Source organism: Caenorhabditis remanei, chromosome IV, assembly GCF_010183535.1.
Source record: "Caenorhabditis remanei strain PX506 chromosome IV, whole genome shotgun sequence".
NCBI lineage: Eukaryota > Metazoa > Nematoda > Chromadorea > Rhabditida > Rhabditidae > Caenorhabditis > Caenorhabditis remanei.
Window position 1 is genome coordinate 322,825 of NC_071331.1, and position 20,475 is coordinate 343,299.

Sequence of the window (20,475 nt, forward strand, 5' to 3'; positions counted from 1 at the left end):
ATTGGTATCAGATCATCTACAGTTTGTAACATTATCCTCTCTCCTTATATCTGTCTTTATATATCTGTTGACCCCCTCCCTCTTTTCTGAGCAAGACAGTCCCCCCGATACAATTCAAAAACATAAACACATTGTCAGCAGTGTAATAAATCACCCCCATACCGTCACTTTGCCTTCTGACTTGCACACCCTCCAAAAATGACACGATCCTGAAACTTGCCATGTTACGGTAGCAGCCATCTGAAAATCAATTCTTAAATTTTTTGATTCTACAACACTTTTCAGAAACCTAAACCTCGTATTCATACGACACCCCTCCTAAATGTCCGTCCAACTCTCCAAAAAGTGGGCGTGATCTAAACATGAGTCCATCTACATATTATATTTCCCCTTCCCCGCCAAATATCACAACTCTGTGTGTGTGTGTACCTACACACCCAGTAATTTGAGTATACCTACTCTTCCCGCCTTCCCGTTGCCCTGTGAAACGAGTAATCTTTTTCCCGCCTCTCTTGAATATTCGCGCCATTCTCATTTCACAATTTTCCCTCCTTGTTTGAAGCGAGCCGTACGGCCGTGAATCTCCTTGTTTCTTTTTTTCCGTTACCTCTAAATTACCTCTGAACCTTAACTTGCTTCCAGAAACTAACAAACGATGAACACGCCTTCTTCATCAGGAACCAACAATCGTTCTCAAACACAAGCAACCGCCGTAAGACATCATATTCTTCGTGGAGATTTCAAGGACAACGAGTACCCCAAAAGTGAGTATTGTCTCTAAATTTGGAGATTTGTAGTTTTGGTTTAAGAGCTTACTCTGATGTAGGAGTTATGTCACATATAGATAGAAACCGACTACAAAAATAAGATTTAATTCAAATTTGAATCAAGATAGAGTAGTTTTGTCAAATTACTTTTGATTGTATGGTTCTTCTGATTCAGGTAGTTCTCAAAAATCAGAAATAGGTTTTGAATGTTCATCGTGTTTATCTTGCTTTTCTATTATATTTAACTAGGGAGTGGAAAGCGGAGAAAACGCTGATTTCAAATATATATATTCCATTCTTGTTTTCGAGGCCTGGTATTCGAGAAAAACAAGGTCAAAGTTGTTTCTCGATTTTCCCAAACTTTGGTCTTGGTTTTCTAGAATACTAGACATCGAGGGCAAAAACTGAATATATATTTGGGATCAGCGTTTCTCAGCTTTCCAATGATATAGGTCACGTCCCATATCTCCAGACTGACTCGATTACATCCTAATTGAACTTTTTCTTCTAATCAACTCTCGATCCCGGGGGACTTCCTTCACGTGCTCCATATCAAAAACAAAAATTTTCGGCGTGATAATTTGAAAACTTTAATTATATCATTGGAAGTATTTCTAATATTTCTAAGTTTTCGATATTCAATGAATCCCCGCAATAGTTCAAGGATTAAAGAACATATTTTTGTAGGTGAGTTAGCGAAAGTGATGAAAAAAGTTTAAATTCTCATATTAGATGAGCTATCATCCAGATCATGTCCATATTCAAAATATCTCTGTCATTCTCTTCATACCTGGACTAATTACTCACTAATGGCGGCATTTTACTAAATGCAGGTATTACGACGACACGCCTATAAGTCCACACCGCTTTGCTCAATGTGTAAGAAATACCTCGTTTATATTTTATTTCATCCCGGCAATTAATCCTAAACTGACAACATATGGCAATTAAATATCATGAGTAATTAGAGTACCGTAAAACCTGTAATACAGGCGCACCTAGCGGTTCCTGTTCGCGGCGGTATATCTCGGTTCCCAAAGGAATTATCAAGAAGCTGCAAACTGACAAAATATAGCTTAATAATCATAGAATATTTCTTCAGTTGACAACACTTTTCTATCTTTAAAGACATCCAAGATAGGATGCTCCAAACTAGAGAGTACAACAGAAGGGAGAATTTCTCAATAAAGTGTTTTTAATTTCAGACTACTCATCCACGGCCTCCCGATTTTCGCTGCAAACCAAATTCGTTCATGAGGGATCCAAAAATGAAAAGCTCCGAGCCAACTACGTGACCGATGAGTTCTCGAAATGCATCATATGCAAAAAAGTCGGATCCAATCTTCTCAGCTGTGAAGGGCTCCAGAATGGAAGAGAAGGCAGGTTGTGTGTCAGTCGATTCCACAAGGATTGTATTCTGGTGAGTGAGATTATTAATAGTTATCATTCAATACCCTTACTGAGGAAGGCCATGGAGTCAGTGTGGAGACATGAGTCATGACCTAAATCATTGGTTAGCTGAAAAATAACTCTGATTCCACATTCATTCAGTTATCATATGTACCACGCTGCTGACATTTTTCACACGTTTTGAGGACAATGACTTGCCAACCGTCCAACCTTTTACTTTATTCTTTTCGAATAGCAGACCTCAACGGCAAAAACTCCGCATTTTCTCAGCTTTCCAATGATGCAAGTCACGGCCCAAATCTTCAGACTGACTCCATGACTTTACCTAGTTAGCATTGAAAATGTTTCTAATCCTCTTTATTTTCTAGAAATACAACGATGGAGGATTCAACGCCCGATACGCCGCACTACCTGAATGCCAGAACCTCCTTCTCTGTCCCCTACATTGCTGCCACGACTGCAACAAGAGTGGATATAAACAGTCGGCTTACAAAGGAGAGCTTCTCGAATGCCACCTGTGTTTCCGATCATTCCACGAAGCGACTTGCCTTCCTTCCGGATCGAAAGTCTACCCAGTTGAGTGGAACGACGATCAAATGGAGAAGACAAGAATGATCAAGTGCCCATCACACCCTACTCCGAAGCAATGGAAGCACGTGGAGAAACAGTTCCCACAGGCCATCACTGTATGCCACAAGTGCTCGGAGTCGAACAAGAAGTACCCACTGGTGGATTGCAAGACATGCCAACGTGTCTTCCATTCCAGATGCATCCCTATCAAAAAAGTGGATGAACAAACAGTTGATAAGGAGAGATGCGACTTCTGCTTGGAGAATGGAGTGATCCGTGTGAACAGTCCCGTTCTTGTAAAATACGGGCACAGGTAAGGCTAGCATCTTTTACCTGGAACAAAAAACTATAATAAGAAAATTGCAGATTCTACTTGGGCCTAACAAGACCATCTTCTCTCTATCCCAAGAAAGAAGAGGCGAAATTGACAAAGATCGGAATGAGTGTTGTTCAGTGGCCATTGGATAAAAATACCATGTCTGTTGTTCCAATCAAAAATATGGTTCAATTAGATAAAAATTATTTGAAAATGGCTAGAAACTTGAATGAGAGGAATGAATGGAAGAAGCAGATTGATGAGTTCAAGAAGAGGGAGGAGTTCCCGAAACTCTATAAAGAGGTGGCAAAAGAAATAAGCGTAAGTTGGATTTTAGTTATTTTCGATTCTGTAGAGAGTGGTTTTACAGCGTTCCGTACCTTACCGGATCCAATCACTTCCAACATTTTCGATGACGATTGCTGATTCGGATTGTGGATGCCATGGGAATGCTGACTGTTCAACGGATGACTGCTCCTACCGTAACATTGTCGTAGAGTGTCCGCCGACGTGTTCCAGTGGGAAACGGTGCAAGAATCGTTTTGTCACCAATGGAGAAATGCATCCGGGAATCGAGCGGAGAGCGACCGATGACCGGGGATACGGAGTCTTCGCGACGGAAGATATCAAGAGTGAAACGAACTTGGTGGAGTACGTCGGAGAAGTTATCGATGAAGTGGAGAAGAATAAGCGGCTGGAAGTTATCAATGTTTCGGGAGATTTGGAAGCGAGTCATTATAATATGCGCATGAAGAAAGTGCATTTCTATATGGATTCCACCAGAGCTGGAAATATTGCTCGGTACCTCAACCACTCCTGTGAACCAAACGCAGAAGTGTTGGAAGTAGGAGGTAATTATTTTTATTTTTTATTTTTTAGAACTTATAGTTTGCAGTTTATGTGCCCAACCAAAGTAAGAGTAAGACGAAGATGAAATTCGAGCCTCGAATCCTCGTCCGCACAACGCGACCCATCAGGAAAAATGAGGAGATCACCATCGACTACGATATGGACATGGTGAACCACGTCTGCTTGTGTGGGAGCTCCAAGTGCTCTGGAAGGATGAAAGCTGGAGCAGTGCAGGATGTTGAAATGAAGAAAGGAGATGACGTGTTCAATATTTTGAGAAAATATGCTGATAAGTCAAGGTAAAGCAATGGGACTAAGTAAAAAATATAAAATCGTAAAATTTCAGCCCGAAGAAGACTGAAGAGAAAGTGATTCCGAAGAAGCGTCAACGCCAACAAAAGCTCCCTTGGACACCGACTAAGAAGGCTCGATTGGAGTGACTACTGACCGAGACCTCCTCATTCTCACAAAGCGTCTCAAATGTTGTCTCCCGAGTTCTTTTCCCATTCTAATGTTTTGTGTATCCTTGATTTTATTTCACATTTCCTAGTACCTTCAATTTCCTCACCCATCTCTCCCCTCCCCGCAATGATCTCCTATCGCAAATGATCTCTTTGTTTTCCAATTTTTTCAAAATTTTCCACCCATTTCCCTCCACAGAGATTACATTCTAACCTTCTATTATCAAAACAATTTTTCTTGACATTTTTGTGAGCCCGCGAAAGTTGCCGCCTTTGAATTTAATAACGCCCCCTTTTTGCAGTCTCGGGCAGGGTTTTTCGCAATCCGCCGCGCACTTATTTCGCGATTTATTTTCAGCTTCGATTATCGAAGTGTTTGTAAGCTGTAAAACTGTTTTTGTTGCACGTGTTCCATATGCAAATGAAAAAAAGAAAACAACGGAACAAGGCATGTTAATTTCCTAATTTTCGTTTGCAAAAACGCGAAAAGCGTCGGAAATTCGGAAAAATCTGATGAACGTTGACTCGGAAAGAGAAAATTGTAGCAAGACAAGAGAGAGGACAAAGAAAATATGAAAAATAACGTATTTATTAAGAATTAAGCAGTGAATAACGTTTTTAAACATGTCTAATCATATTTTAACGCTGAAAAGAAATTAATTTATTTCTGGAGCATGAGGATTTCAGTTAAAACCCCGCAAAACTCTGAGAAATATCAAATAAGAGCGGAATCAGTAGCAATGCCGTGTTTCTTCTTTTTTAGATTGATGATTATGCTTATTTATCTGCAAAAATTAATTTTCGGAAGTAGAATTTTCATTTCTCAATTTTTCTCTTTTATTGAAGCTGTTAGTCCTCCGTTTGTTGCTTTTCATCTCATTCCGTCTGAAACAAACAAAGAGTGATGTTTTCCAACAAATATAAACTATTTTTAAAACAATTAAAATGGTTTCAAGTCAAAAACAATAAAAAATAAAGCATCAAAATACGCTGAAAATAAATCGCGAAATAAGTGCGCGGCGGATTGCGAAAAACCCTGCCCGAGACTGCAAAAAGGGGGCGTTATTAAATTCAAAGGCGGCAACTTTCGCGGGCTCACAAAAATGTCAAGAAAAATTGTTTTGATAATATTGTAGAACAATTTTCTTTATAATTTCAAATAACTAACAAATCACCTCTCCAAGTTTTCATCACATACACTCGCACAGATACATAAGACCACGCCCCAAACTGGGCGGGACCTTGAAACCTAGAGAGCATCTGCACTTCTATTGACTCCTATAATGTGGGTGTGGCTTAGAAGCTGCCTCCACCCACTAGGGAAGGTCCCCAGTCGAGTCTCACATCATTGAACATGCTGATTTCAAATACAGACTCAGTTTTTGCACTCGAGACCTGATATTCGAGAAAAAAACATTCCCATAACTTCACTGTTACTAAGTAACCTTCCCGTATACATTCTCTAATTAGAGAGCCCTCCTCTCACCTGATCTATCATCTATCCTTCACTCGATTCACTGCTCTTCTCCGTTGCTAGTGAGAGATTCCTCCGTTGTTCTCCTCATTTCCACCTCGTCTCCCTCTTATTCAAATAACGAAAAATGGACTGTTTCACACTCTTACTCATACAAGCGGTGTCATTTGAAAACACTCGATTTCCTCCCTTTCTTCTTTTCGTTCTCTTTTATGATTTACCGCTCTTTCCTTTTTCACTTTTTCTTGTTTTTATTATCATTACGTCATTTCAGTAAAAACGCCTCGAATTCAAAAATGAGCTCAGCTCCATCATCCTCCGGAACGAGATATCTTGCTGATTTGCAGAACAATGTCAAAGATGATTTGGTTAATGGGGAATACAGTGGAAATGGATATCCATACAGTATGTTTTATTCTAATTTATAATACCTTTGAGTCTTAAATTTAACAAAAGTGGATATAGATCTCTGAAAGAACTAACAAACTGTAACAAACTGAACTGTACTTGTAAAAGGTAATCTAAAGTAGCGAACATTAGTGAGTACAGATTTATTTTTTCATGTTTAACTCTGCTTAATCGAGTCCGTTTTGCATTAACTGTTTTTTGAGAGAAAGCCGAAACAATCAACAATAAGAAAATAAGTTTTTTTTGAAGAAGTTCCATTTCTAATTTTATTGATAAACAATTTTTCCTCATCTTGATTTGAAAATTTGAAAAAAAAAACTTTTTTCTCTTGGAGTTTTTGAGTTATTTGTTTCAAAACGTCGGAAAACATTTAAATGAACAAAAAAATTATGTTGAATTGGCTTCTTAAACCCTGAGCATCGTGCTAAAGCTCCAGGAGTCAAAAGTAGTGACCTCGAGAAAATCTTCATAACTCATCAAAAAGTGCTTCACATTAGTCGAAAAATGTTCCAAAAGACATTTTTTGAGTTCTTCTACAAACCATCATTGAAAAAAAATTATAATTTTTTTAAACTCAAAAATGGTTTAATCTCATTTTTCTCAATTCCCCATATACAAAGTGCTTTATCACACATAATAAAACACATGGTTGTATTATCGTTAGTGATACCTTTACTATTATTAGTATTATTGACTTATTTGTGATGTGTTTGTGTGTGTAAGTCGGCTGGTAATTAAGGAAATATGAAAACCGAAAGTAATTACTACATTTGATCTGGTAGTGATCTATTGGGTGTAAGTAACAACAAAATTTTATGTGAAAACCTTTTCAGAATACACCGCCGCTCGACCTCGCTTCAACCTGCATACCAAAGTGGTGGGAACTGGCAAGGACGAGAAGCTAGAAGCTACTTTCATCAAAAGTCAGTGCAAAATGTGCATTATTTGCAAGAGAGCCGGCGTCAACCTTCTCTCTTGCGAAGGATTCCGAAATGGAGAGGAGAAGTGTATGAGTCAATTCCATTTGGAATGTATAAAAGTGAGTTTCTTGAAATATACTGTACTCTAGATACACTGTGCCGGCCAGAAAAGACCAAGTTTGGGAGGATGTCTCAATATCCCTGACTGGCCCAGCAAAAAAGTTTTGCATGGGTTATACAGATCCAAAGTAAAACTCTCAAAGTTGGTCATTTTCAACAAAAAATCGCTAAAATTTTTTAAAAACTCTGTAAATGAAAACCACATTTTAAAACTTTCTTCCATTTCAGACCTACAACGACGGGGAGTTCTTCTTCCAGTATGCCGCACTCCCAGAATGCCAAAATAGGCTGTTGTGCTCACTTCATTGTTGCTATAGTTGCAATAAAAGTGGCCACAGACAATCAGCTTATTACGGCAAACTGGTCGAGTGCCATCGTTGCTTGAGATCCTATCACAAGGATACATGTATTCCATGTGGATCGAAAGAGTGGGAAGTACTCTGGAAAGACGAGATGATGGAGGAAAGTATGCTCGAGTGCCCGACGCATTTTGAGCAAAAGGAAACGAAGGCTCCGGAGAAGATGAAGAAGTTCGCATGTGACATCACACATTGCCACTACTGCGGGGAGTCGGAGGAAGAGGACGAGCTGACTAAATGTAAGAAGTGCCCGCGAGTATACCATCAAAATTGCGTCTTTGTCAAAAGGATCGACGGAGAGATGGCTGACAAGAACCAATGTGATGTTTGCCGTGAGAATGGAGTCATTCGCCAGAACACTCCAGTTCTCGCCAAATTTAACTTACAGTACGTTATAGACTTGAACTGTAGAAAAAACTGAAAAAAAACCCTCTCTTTTCAGTTTCTGGCTTGGAATCACTAGAAAGTGGGATGACTACCCGCACAAAATAGATCATAAATCTGGTATGATTGTGGTGGAGTGGCTCGATAAAAAAGGAAAAGGACAGAAGTCTATTGTTCCATTGAACCAAGTTGTTCATTTGACCACGAAGTACTTAAAAATGGCCAGAGGAGAAGAGGAAAGGAAACAATGGGAAGATGCAGTGGCGAAATTCAAATCGAGAGAAGAATTCCCAGTTATTTACAAAAAGGTCACTAAGGACCTGAAGGTAAATAAATTGTTTTAAAAACTAATATGAAACATTTATACTTTCAGAAAGCGAAGTTCTACAAAGTGCCGGAAGAACCAGTACATAAAATTAAGATGGATAAAAACTGTGGATGTTCTGATGATTGTTCGAATAACTGTGCATATGGTTCGAGAAATTTGGAGTGTCCTCCCAGCTGCCGAAAGTTTCGAAATTGTGTTAACCGATTTGTCTCGAAAGGAAAATGCAGCAAGAAAATCCGTTTAGTGAAAACGGATACAAAAGGATATGGAGTAAAAGCAATTAAAGATATCGGAGATGGCGAAAAGTTGGCGGAATATAGTGGAGAGATAATCTCTGCGGCAGAAAGGGCGAAAAGACTCAGCCTAATCGATATGGCTGACGACTTGGAGCCAAATCGATATTTGATGGATATTGATACTCGTTGGTCTATCGATTCAGCGAGAAAGGGCAATATCACGAGATACATTAATCATTCTTGTGACGCAAATACGGAAGCCCTCCATATCAAAGGTATTGTTGATTGTCCTCTTATGTCATTTAACGTATTATATTTTAATTGCAGTGATTCAAAGTGGCTCATTCAAACTCCGAAAGAATGTGCTACCATACCGACCCGCCGTCATCATCCGGGCAAGGCGATCCATCAAGGCAGGAGAGGAGATCACACTCTACTATAAAATGAATAATTTGATGGAGATTTGCCTTTGTAAAAGCATTAATTGCTCAGGGAAGAAGAAAAGAGCCAAAAGTGATGAAAAAGATGAGGATGATAAAGATCAGCCGAGTACCAGGTGAGTTGGTTGGTTTAAAGAGAACAAATTTAAGTTTCAATGGGCTTTCTTTTCAGCCGTCGTCAGCCGACCAGCGGAAAGAGAAAGAAGAGGCCAGTGAAGGAAGAGGAAGTGGATGATGAGGAGAACCACAACCAACTTTCAACTACCCAGCGTCCAGGAAAGCGTCAGTGCAAGCCAAGGAAGTTTTTTTGATTCATAAGGTTAGATATGATCTTTTCTTTCTTTCGTTTCTTCTTTTCAAAATTGCGTCCCTGAATCGGATCCGTGGATTCCCTAATTCTGTCGCTCTCCTTCCCTATACTACCTCGTTCCCTAGAAAACCACTTTAAACCAAGTTTCCCGAATGATGCCTGTTATTTCCGCAATTAACTCAATCTACTTTACTTCCTTACCGTCCGCCACGCTCCCAGTCGCAACTCCGAAAATTCTTTCTGATACCCCTCTCTGGTTTTGTTCAAACATTTTCATGTCCTTTGAGGTCATGACCAGTTTTACTCGGCTTGAAATTTTCACTCATAGATACCCCAGCTTTCCATACGTATGTATACCTAATTTCAATCGATTCTCCATAACTCCTTCCACAACTGCCCACTTTGCTACTACACCGTACCCTCCCATATCTCATTGACCGCTCCTAACATGCCATGTGAAGGATACACACCAAAATTTCTATTTGTTCAAATATCTCCAGCTTCCCTAATTACTCACAAAATCTGATCCTCTGTAAATCGACTTTTCGACTATCGAACCTCTCTCCTAGCCTCTCCTAGCCTCTCTTCCAGTCGAGACTTTTCATCCCTTCCCAGTTTCTCAATAGTTTTTACAAGTCTCATATCACCATTCTCTAATAATTTATTTTTTATTCATTGAGTCTTACAACCATAATTACCACTATACCAGAATCCCATTGTACAACTTTATGATCTCCTCTCACAGCTTGCATCTCTCATTTTTCTTTTCTTTTTTTCATATCAATATTTTCCCTGATTAGAATAAATTTTACTCTTAATAAATCAAGCGTTTTATTTCATTCAATATTTCCATTCAATACCTCAAATCGGTGAAAGAATCATTCGAGTGGCTCTCGGTGTTCCGCAAGTCTGCATTGTCAACTCATCACAACTCAACGGTCCAAGACGAACCAATGAGCGGAGGACTGGATTCGTCTGGAAATGTTTTCTAGGTTCAGAAAGCTCTAGTCTCTCTACTACCTGCCAATCAAACTGTTCCGTCAAGTCAATATTCTCTTTTTGTGCAATTGAAATCACTTTGCACGCAATTTTGTGATAATCCGGACGTTCGTGGTGTCTGAAACAGAAACATCAAAAGTTGGTGGACCCTCTAAAAAAACTAACGCCGTCTTCACAATCATATCAAAAATTTCCGACCATCCATCAGGAACATCCTTAAATAGTTGAGCTCTTCCACCAGCTCTTCGACAATACATTTTCCACTCTCTCACTTTTGCCAAACTCAACGAACGTTTAGAGTTATGCCACGGGAGACCGTTCAAGAGATGAATAATCATGTAGAGCCAACCTGAATAGGCACAAACTTTAGATAAATAAACATTGAACTACCTTCAACATCATCAGCCGGTGTTTGATCCAAGAATCCAAGAGAATTCAAGGGAGCATACGGAAACGTGCCAACTGATGGACCCCACGGGCGGAGCAGATGACGACGACCATTTGGTTCTCTAGATTACCATTAGACTTTGAAGAGTCTTTTGTTTCAAACTCACAGATATCTCCGTGTCAGTCCAAAATCCAGCATATAAACAATACTGCTTTCCTCACCGAACCCGACAGCAAAGTTCTGTGCCTTCACATCTCGATTCAACCATCCAGCATCATGAAGAATCCGAAGACGTTCCAAAGTTTGTAGAGCGATTTTATAGATTGTCGACTGGGAGAATCGATTTTGAGGTGCAAATTCGAGAAGGGATGAGAGGTCGGGACCGACGAGTTGCATGACGACATATTTGAAGTGATCGGTACGGCCGGCGTCGATGAGAGATGGGAAGCCGGTTTGATTGTCAAGTGCGGAGAGGACGGCACGGTCGAGCTGAAAATTAAAAGAAACGAGATTTAGTTAAAGATTAATGTCATAAAGATAGCCCTTTCTGAGCACGCAGGCAAATCCAAGTCTTGGATTCCAAGGCTAACTTTGAAAGCATGTCATGGTTTCAGATTTAGACCTGTTAATAAAATAATCCGTACATTTTTGTAGTTGACAGCTTTTTTAAACAATTCTATTACTTGACATTTCAAATTTTGAGCCGTCATAGCGGAGAAAATCAGCTACAGTACTGTGATATACAATTTGACCTTTATCAGTTGAAAATGATCAACGTTGAGAGTTTGTCATGGTAATATTAATTGTCCCATCAAGTAGATTTTTAATGAATTACACAGACAGAGCTTCATTTTTGTAGTTGATAACTTTTTGTACCGACACAGCCTAGAGAGTTATGTTCGTTTTAAGACGACACCTCAAAAATTGCACTATTTTGCACTGAAATTGGTCAATTTGAGGGAGATATCACTTTGTCTATACGTAACTTTCTAGGAAGACCCCGTACGAAAAAGTGGCCAACTACAAAAATGGATCCCCATTTCTAATCTGTATAATTCATTAAAAATCTACTTGATGAGACAATCAGTATTACCATGATACTCTCTCTAAGTTGAACAATTTCAACTGAAAACGGCCAAAGTCCATATCTTTTTGACCGGTACTGTGTGACCCGTTATAGCGGAAAAAAAGCTTAAAAATGGCTCTCACCTTCAAAACAGGTCTCAAACATCCAACTTGCGCCTCCACCTTCATCGCATACGGTATCCCGTCCTCTTCCACTAAAAACACAGAGGAGAACGGTCCAGTGGCGATAGGTTCCACCATTTTATACTCATGAGACCCCAAACGGAGACGTTTATCCTTCTGTAGATTTAAAAGCATTGAATTGACCTTGAAGAGGTCTCCAACACTCACCAATGGCACCAAAAGATCGTTGATTTCACATTTTTCTCCCATTACGACGACGAGATTAATTCTGCTATTTTTTCGAGTTGTGATTATGGTAATGAACTTTTCTCTTCTTCTTTTTTCGTTTTCTTTCTTCTTTTTTCTTCTCGAAAAGGTTCACGCAAAAGAATCCACGTGGATCAAGATAACTGAAAAAAACGGACGTGACCAAATTGAGCATTTCCAAAGTTTCAAATTTCCTCATCCGATATGATTCCTCTCGTAGCTACTGCCATCGTCTGCGGACTCCTTCTTCTCGCAACAATTGTAAGCCGGGGATAAACCGACATACAGATGGACAATATACTTTTAAAATTTTTAGACTTATTACGGCAACACTCTCAAATCAGGATATCGTCTAAATTCGTAACTAACTTTTTAAATTGGTGATTTTCTAGAATCTCCTTTTTTAGTGAATTGTACGATGCATTGGAGAAAATCGACTGTAAAGAAGGATTGAAGAAGTGCCCGAGTTATATACAATAAATTAATTTCTTTCCCAATTTTTGGTTTCAACTTTTGAATCATTGAACTTTACTATGTGTCGTCGCAATACTAGAAGCAGAGTTCAATAAATCAGCCTTCTCTGAATAATTCTGACTTCCCGTGGTGCTTCTCGAACTCGATGAACTCGATATAGTTTGTATGTTGAATTTGTAACCAGTCGGTTTATCATCCCACGGCTCACGATCCGGTAGAATTTTCTGGAAAAAAAAGAGTTTTGAAGGTGAAGGATCGATGGAATGTACCTGCTTGACACGATCTTTCAATGACATTCCCTTATAAATTCTCGCATACGATTTGAGTTGTCTTTGTTTCATAAATAAACCTCTCAAGTCGTGTCCATTACGTTTGAATTCAATGAAGGCGAACAGGGCGAATATGGGAACCATTGCCATTGGAAGGAGACAGACAATCCAACCGACAAACTGCAAAAAAACGAGGAGATTTTGGGAAGATTTTTTGATCTACCATGACCTACAGTACCGCTCAAAGGGTTATCAACTTTGGCTGTTTTCAGTGGAAAATGAACAACTTTGAGAGTGTATTTCGGTGTCACTTGATTGTCCGATAAGCTCAATTTTGTATGTGTTGAACAGAGCAAAAATAGAACATCATTTTTGTACTTGACCATTTTTTCTGTAGGAACACCACCATGAAAGTTACAGGTTGTCAAAGTGAAAAGTTCCAAAATTTCGCTAATTTGCACTGAAATCAGAAGGGAAAAATTACTTTGATTACCTGTAACTTTCATGGTAGTCTCCCTACAAAAATATGATCAACTACAAAAATTTAGTGCTATTTTTGCTCTGTCCAACCCATACAAAATGAAATTTGTCGGACAATCAGGTGACATCGATATACACTGTCAAAGTTGTACTATTTCGACTGAAAACGACCAAAGTTCGTTTATTTTTGACCGGTACTGTACCATGACCGACTCACATCAAATGCAGGCGGATAAACATCTGGACGACTCTTGTACGGATAGTCACGAATGCTTGCAAGGATTATAAGAATCTGAAGTATCTGTTTATTTCTTGTTTCATTCATTCCAACTAACCGATCCCAATGTCGGTGTGATAAACATCCAATTGAATCCAAAATACGGAGAATGGGGTCCTGTCCAACTACTACACTTCTTCTTAGCCGGTCCAAACATTTCCTTCATATCAGCCTGCTGATTTCGGCGGCCTGGAATACTCTAGGATTCTAAACATCTTTTAAAACTCTTACCATAAACATAGGCAACAATAAGAACTTCAGCAGTAACTGCACAACATGAAGACACTCCAGCAGCATACTCGTCAAACATTATGAACCAATAGAATCCGCCATCAGTTACCATAACAACTCCCATAACATACAAAACGAGACACCATCCGACTACGACTAACCATTTCTTCTTTCTCAAATTCACAAATTGATCACAAATCGACGAGCAGAACACATTAACATAGGCGACTTCTGTAGAGATTCCAAGGAAGAAGAGCATCATGAAGAAGAGGAAAGACCATAGCTCTGGCAGAGGCATTCTACCCAAAGCTTCCGGAAAAGCAACAAATGCCAATGAGAATCCATCATTCACCACATCAGACACTGCACATCCTCTCTGTTTGGCGAGAAATCCAAGTGTCGAAAAGACAGCTGCACCACCGACTAGAGACATCATAGTGTCTCCAATGATGACTATCAGGGCGTCCTGGACACAAATTCTTCTTAAAAATAGAGCAACGAGAATAAGCTCACTCTAAAACAATTGTTATCCGGTCTGCTAAACGATGACATTCCAATGAGTCCACCGTATCCAATACCCAAACTAAAGCACAACTGTTTCAGAGCCTCTCCCCACGTGGCAGGTGCAAATACCTGGAAAATTTGTATCTCGGGAATTTTCGTATCTTTACTGTTACCTTTGACCAATCCGGATTTCCCAAATAATAATAGAGTCCATCTTCCGCACCATCCAAAGTGATTCCACGGAAAAACAGCAGGATGATAATGAAGTATGGTAAAGTGACAATAACCTGAAATTGAGAAAACGTGTCTCATTAGGCCTCCAAATGACCGTGGAGTTATAGGCCGTGGCCTATATCATTGGAAAGCTGAGAAAACGCTGATTCCAAATATATATTCAGTTTTTAACCCCCGAGGTTTGGAATTCGAGAAAAACGAAGTCAAAGTATTAACCTACCGAATGAGTTGTCAGCTGTCTAAACTTTTTCCTTGTTTTTCTCGAATACCAGTCCTCAATGGCAAAAACTGAATACACATTTGGAATTAGCGTTTTCTCAGCTTTCCAATGATATGGTTCACGCCCTAGAACTTCACGGTCACTCAGAGGCCTTCCCTAGTAAACTCACATAAGACGCCTTTCCCATGTAATCAACACCTTTCCACAAAATCAAAATGACGATGATCCAACATACATTCATTCCAATGAACGACTTCATATTCATGGAGTTGAAATCAAGGAATCCGGCAGATGGGGTGACGACGTAGTTGCTGGAAATAGTGGAGATCAAGGAAAGATGGAAATTACCTACAAGAAGTATTGTTCTGAAGCTGTCGTGGTTTTATTCGATATCAAGTCGAGTCTGTCATAGCATGTCGAGTTAAAGTAGACGTATGACTCTCCGCGACCAACTGCACTCAAATTCGCCCAACTCGGCGCTGTCTCATTGCCAGTCTTGTTAAACGAACTACACATCGCCTTCATTCCAGAATCCATGCATGTCTCCAAGACATTCCACTCATTCCCACATCGATTCCACATACCCGTATGTCCCATTACAATTGCCGCCATGTATACAGTACTCCATCCGATGATGATGATGTAGTAGATGGCAACGAGGGATGAGACAGCAACAGCCATCCATCCAACACCTTGAAGGATCGGAGCGAATCTTCGGAATATGATTGGAGCAGTGGTACGATGATATTGACCGAGAAGGAACTCCAGGTATACAGCGGGAAGGCCGAATAGAAGAGCACATGAGATATAAGGGACTAGGAAGGCACATCCTCCATTGTTATAAGCTCTTGTTGGGAATCTCCAGATATTTCCCAATCCTACAGCCATACCAAGTGTAGACAGAAGGAATTCCAACTGAAATGATTTGATGACTATTGCCTAATTATCTAACTCACCTGATTCCCCCATGCTCCTCGACACGGATCAATCTCATTGACCTCGATCTCTTTGGAACTCGCCGAGTCCTTGGCGATTTCCGATGCAATGCGTTGATCCTCGACGACCGACGAATCGGACGGAGACCGCCGTTGCTGTGGCGACGTCACACCTTCAGAAGACACGTTCATCGCTGCTTCTATGCTTTACAAATACTCTTTGTTTGCAATATAATCACACAAATACTCCAAACGATGATGATGATGATGATGTTGATGAGAAATGAAGATTCGTTTGCGAGTATTGGAGGGACGCAACGAGTAGAATATTTAAGAATGAAGGAGTGTTGAAGAGAAGGAAGTTGGATGAGGGACACGTGGATATTTTTAATTGAAAAATGAAGAAGTGATAAAAAAGATACATTTCCAAAAAAAATACGTGATTTTTCAAAATTTCCGAAAAACCTTTCAAAGTTAACAAATAGTTAGAGACTTGGAATTCTGAAATTTTCGACAAAACGTTCGTCGAGAATTAGTCAAAGATCGGAACCATTCTCATTCTGAACAAAGGAAGTCCTCGAAGTATCAAACGACTCAAGAATTTGGCGCCTGATAAAAAGCTAAACCATAGGGTAAGTTTGACGGTGCATAACTCGGTTCACAGAAGGATTTAGCAGAATTTTATTTTAGATTCGAAATCTACGGCCTCCAAAGAATGAGGTGCCGAATTCTTGAGTAGCTTGAAAAAGGACACTTCGATAATATGTACATAAAGTTATGCCGCGCCAACAATTAGATCACTAATTTCTGTGCAATGGTATGTCTACTATGCCTTCATGAGAACTTTATTCATCTAATCTTATCCTGAAAAATTAGTTAATCGGAGGCAAAAATCTAGAATTTGTATGAAAACAAAACTGAAAGTATTTCAAGGACGAACCCCAGAAATATGTTTTTGAGTGCAAAATTATTTAAAAAATTCTGGAAAAATTTAACAATCACTATTTTTGTAACTTAATTTAACAGTTTTTTTCAAAAACTATCCGAAAATTTTTCTAACGATTTTTTCTTTTCACACAGTACTGATCCTGATGTCTGTTATATCTCATCACAAACCACATTTCTCTAGACTTATTAAAACATCTAAAACATACATTTTGCAACCCTGAAATTATGTTTCAATATATCACCTGTTTTCTTTTTTCAGCCACTTCTTTCCTCTGCATTTCTATAAAAATGTCCTCCAATTGCTCTTTTCCATGAACCACACTTTCCCCTTTTGAAAATATTCCAGACAAGACTATTCCGATCAACAGGCTAATTATCACTATCACGTCAATCACAAGGGGATATAATTATTACCTTCTGTAGACATCGTTAGACTCTTCTCCCTCCCTCCCTCTTCTCTTTTTGCTTTTTCATTTTACATTTCTATTCGGAAATCATGTCGTCCACCTATCAACTGATATGCACCATTATTTCATTTATACTCAATTCATTTCTCGTTTGGCTAATCTTGACACGTTCACCACAACAGACTGGAAAATACAAATGGCTCATGCTGTATACAACTTGCTTTGAGATTTTCTGGGGTGCTTTCGATTTGCCGGCGGAGATTGTGAGTTGAATTTTTTTTTGAAATCAATTATAGAATAATACATGAGGAGGTGATAAGAGATATTGTTGCAATTAGGTTCAGAGCGATTAGGTTTAATTGTTTTTTGAATTTATTTACTGGGATGAATATACTAAAGAACTCTGTGATATAACTACCGTAAGATATACAGTTTTAGTATTTTCAGTTGGAACTGTCAATCTTTGAGAGGATGTCATGGTATCCCCTGATTATTCCACAATCTGACTTTTGTGTGAACTATGCAGATTAAAGGTAGAACTTCATTTTTGTAGTTGACAACTTTTTTGTGCGGGAACTCCCTAGAGAGTTACGGTCATTTTAAGACGACAGCTCAAAAATCGCATTATTTTGCACTGAAATAGGTCGATTTGAGGGAGAAATTGCTTTGTCGAGAAGAACTCTCTAGGGAGTGTCCGTACAAAAAAGTTGTCAATTAAAAATACAAAAATTGTCAAACAAAAATACAAAAATGGAGTTCTACTTTTGATCTGTATTATTCATTAAAAGTATACTTGATGGGACTTTTTCAACTTAAAAAATAGAAAAAGATTTTTATTATCTTTATGGCCGGTGGTACTGTATTGCACAACTGTCAAGGTCCGGCTTCAAAAAATGAACCAATTTTTTCATCACTTGACATTTTTCAAATTTTCGCAAAAAAAAACAAATCGAAAATTTTGAACTTTGGAGCCAATTTTTTACCTATTTGAATGTTTTCTCAATGTACTCTAGTCCAGACTCTCTTTGCATGTCAGACATCATACTTGTAACATTTCGAAATATAGTAATAAATAATTTGTCTCGAACAGAACTTGTCAGAGCAGTTCAATCAGTTCAACATATTCTCTCCAGACTTTTCACAATCGAGAATAGTCATTTGTCAAAGTCATGGAAAATTCTGATCTTTCTGAACTTTAATTAAGAAATGGTACATGACATCATTTAGTCAAAATGCAGCATACCAATTTCCCATAGGTTCCTTTCAGATTTTTAGGGATGCATTGTGAAAAGTTTGGACATCCAACAGACAGCGCCAAAAATCAGATCTCCAAATTCCCAGAATCATCCCTTCCTCACCCAATCCAACCCCTTTCAGATCGCCCATTCCGTCGGCTGCGCATTCATAGTATTCCGTGTAAACGACGTGGATTCTCTCCTTTCCTCCGATACGTCATCATGGGTTGTCCTCGTCTACACAGCTATTTTCGGCGCATCAATGGCTCTATTCGCCTCTCATTTTATTTATCGTTATGGCTCAATAGACAGTAATTTCGGGGAGAAGTACACTTCTGGATGGAAATTCGGAGTACTCTTTTTTATTCCGGTGATTACTGGAATCTGGTGGGCGACTGTGGTGAGAGTGTGGTTTTGGCCGAATCAGGACATGGATGATTATACAAGGTAAGGGTTTGGGAGGATGAGCATCATAGTGATGAAAGACTTTCAGAGAATTGATAATGGAAAAAGTTGGAGTCGGTATTCAGAATATCAGTTATATCGGTGCAAAATTCTATAACAAAGATGGTCTCAATGGAACTAACTCATTGAATCAACCGGCGTGGATTGGTGTCTCCCAGATGTGGTTTATGGTCGTAAGTCTCTTATACAGTGCCGGTTATGGACTTGGCCGTTTTCAGTTAAAATTGTTCAACTTTGAGAGTGTGTCATGGTAATACTGATAGTCCCATCAAGTAGATTTTTAATGAATCATACAGATCAAAAGTAGATCTTCATTTTTGTAGTTGACAACTTTTTTGTACGGACGCTCCCTGGAGAGTTATATCTCGACAAAGTAATTTCTCCATCAAATCGACCAATTTCAGTGCAAAATAGTGCGATTTTTGAGCTGTGGTCTTAAAATTACCATAACTCTCCAGGGAGCGTCCGTACAAAAAAGTTGTCAACTACAAAAATGGAGATCTACTTTTAATCTGTATGATACATTAAAAGTCTACTTGATGGGACAATCAGTATTACCATGACACACTCTTAAAGTTGGTAACTTTTAACTGAAAAAAAGCCTAATTTTATACCTTACTGCACTTTATGGCGTAAACAGGTACCGATGGTCAATCTTATATCATTCCAGATCTCATCCATGATCTGTGTCTTTGGATTCGGTACCCTCTGCTATCTGCGTCTCTCGAATCAACTCTCAATAGTGTCAAGTGCTGCTAACAACCTCCAAGTTCAGTTCTTCTACACCCTCGTCCTCCAGACTGCTATCCCATTGATCCTCATGCATATCCCAATCACTATCTACTTCCTTTGCCCAATGCTTGATCTGGACTTTGATTTTGCGAGTTCCTTTGTTGCATCCACCATTGCTTTGTATCCTGCAGTTGACCCGTTGCCAAGTTTCTTGATTATCAAAAGTTATAGACAAGCTACTATTGGTAAGTTAAGAAAGAGTGTGTTTGAAGACTAGACTGAATACATTCCAGGATTCCTCCGCTCATTGCTCTTTCTACCTGGTAACAAGTATCAAACAAGACCAACAATCACGGTGAACAGTATCGGGCCGAGATCTTTTTCACAAACTGTTAATTAATTAATTTCTCTTTTGTACCATTATTGATTACCCTCATTACATGAATTTCCTGACAGCCATCTGTTGTTCACCTACAGTAACCATCCCAAGAGAGATTCATCAAATACTTTCCCTATAAGAACGGTCAAGTGAGGTGGTACTTACCATATTCTTTTGGTCCCTTGACTTAAGTGTTTGTTGACAGATTACTAATCGGAGAGAGAGGAAGAAGAAAGGCGGCAAGACTTGGTGGTTAAGCACAGATAGATTATAACGAGTAATGGTTTTGATGGGTTTTTTTTGTTACGGGCGGTTCAGATTCAGTTACCGCGAAGCCATGAAAAGTACTCAAACCTTCCAAGGTTTGTAACTAGGCCACCGATTGTCAGAGAATTTCGAATTATATTCAATTATAAAGTGCAAATCTAGAGCTTTATTTTTACTCTTAACAACTTTTTTCTAAATGCTTTTCCTAGAAAGTTATTTGTTGT

The 20,475-nt window shown here is 39.1% G+C and overlaps 6 protein-coding genes across 6 annotated transcripts; 3 read left to right on the forward strand and 3 right to left on the reverse strand.

Moving 5' to 3' along the window:
• Window positions 1–655: 655 nt before the first annotated feature.
• GCK72_012034 (uncharacterized protein) lies at window positions 656–4,352 on the forward strand (the record flags this gene model as incomplete). Its single annotated transcript, XM_003103364.2, has 7 exons — window positions 656–764; window positions 1,973–2,187; window positions 2,546–3,060; window positions 3,114–3,384; window positions 3,434–3,914; window positions 3,959–4,211; window positions 4,259–4,352. 7 exons carry the CDS (start codon window positions 656–658, stop codon window positions 4,350–4,352), a joined length of 1,938 nt encoding a protein of 645 aa, XP_003103412.2.
• Window positions 4,353–6,143: 1,791 nt separating this feature from the next.
• On the forward strand, window positions 6,144–9,353 carry GCK72_012035 (uncharacterized protein; the record flags this gene model as incomplete). The annotated part of the gene is made up of 7 exons (XM_053728804.1): window positions 6,144–6,252; window positions 7,089–7,294; window positions 7,524–8,041; window positions 8,097–8,364; window positions 8,412–8,877; window positions 8,930–9,158; window positions 9,215–9,353. The coding sequence occupies 7 exons, from the start codon at window positions 6,144–6,146 to the stop codon at window positions 9,351–9,353; spliced, it is 1,935 nt and encodes a 644-aa protein (XP_053583576.1).
• An 860-nt stretch (window positions 9,354–10,213) lies between these two features.
• On the reverse strand, window positions 10,214–12,197 carry GCK72_012036 (uncharacterized protein; the record flags this gene model as incomplete). Its single annotated transcript, XM_053728805.1, has 7 exons — window positions 10,214–10,327; window positions 10,373–10,469; window positions 10,517–10,566; window positions 10,701–10,860; window positions 10,906–11,228; window positions 11,949–12,104; window positions 12,156–12,197. The coding sequence occupies 7 exons, from the start codon at window positions 12,195–12,197 to the stop codon at window positions 10,214–10,216; spliced, it is 942 nt and encodes a 313-aa protein (XP_053583577.1).
• A 515-nt stretch (window positions 12,198–12,712) lies between these two features.
• GCK72_012037 (uncharacterized protein) lies at window positions 12,713–15,148 on the reverse strand (the record flags this gene model as incomplete). Its single annotated transcript, XM_053728806.1, has 8 exons — window positions 12,713–12,892; window positions 12,938–13,117; window positions 13,635–13,709; window positions 13,753–13,883; window positions 13,926–14,391; window positions 14,439–14,558; window positions 14,603–14,716; window positions 15,053–15,148. The coding sequence occupies 8 exons, from the start codon at window positions 15,146–15,148 to the stop codon at window positions 12,713–12,715; spliced, it is 1,362 nt and encodes a 453-aa protein (XP_053583578.1).
• An 83-nt stretch (window positions 15,149–15,231) lies between these two features.
• On the reverse strand, window positions 15,232–16,010 carry GCK72_012038 (uncharacterized protein; the record flags this gene model as incomplete). The annotated part of the gene is made up of 2 exons (XM_053728807.1): window positions 15,232–15,798; window positions 15,882–16,010. The coding sequence occupies 2 exons, from the start codon at window positions 16,008–16,010 to the stop codon at window positions 15,232–15,234; spliced, it is 696 nt and encodes a 231-aa protein (XP_053583579.1).
• Window positions 16,011–17,262: 1,252 nt separating this feature from the next.
• Window positions 17,263–20,005, forward strand: GCK72_012039 (uncharacterized protein; the record flags this gene model as incomplete). Its single annotated transcript, XM_053728808.1, has 5 exons — window positions 17,263–17,436; window positions 18,551–18,855; window positions 18,902–19,046; window positions 19,544–19,850; window positions 19,899–20,005. 5 exons carry the CDS (start codon window positions 17,263–17,265, stop codon window positions 20,003–20,005), a joined length of 1,038 nt encoding a protein of 345 aa, XP_053583580.1.
• Between the last annotated feature and the right edge of the window lie 470 nt (window positions 20,006–20,475).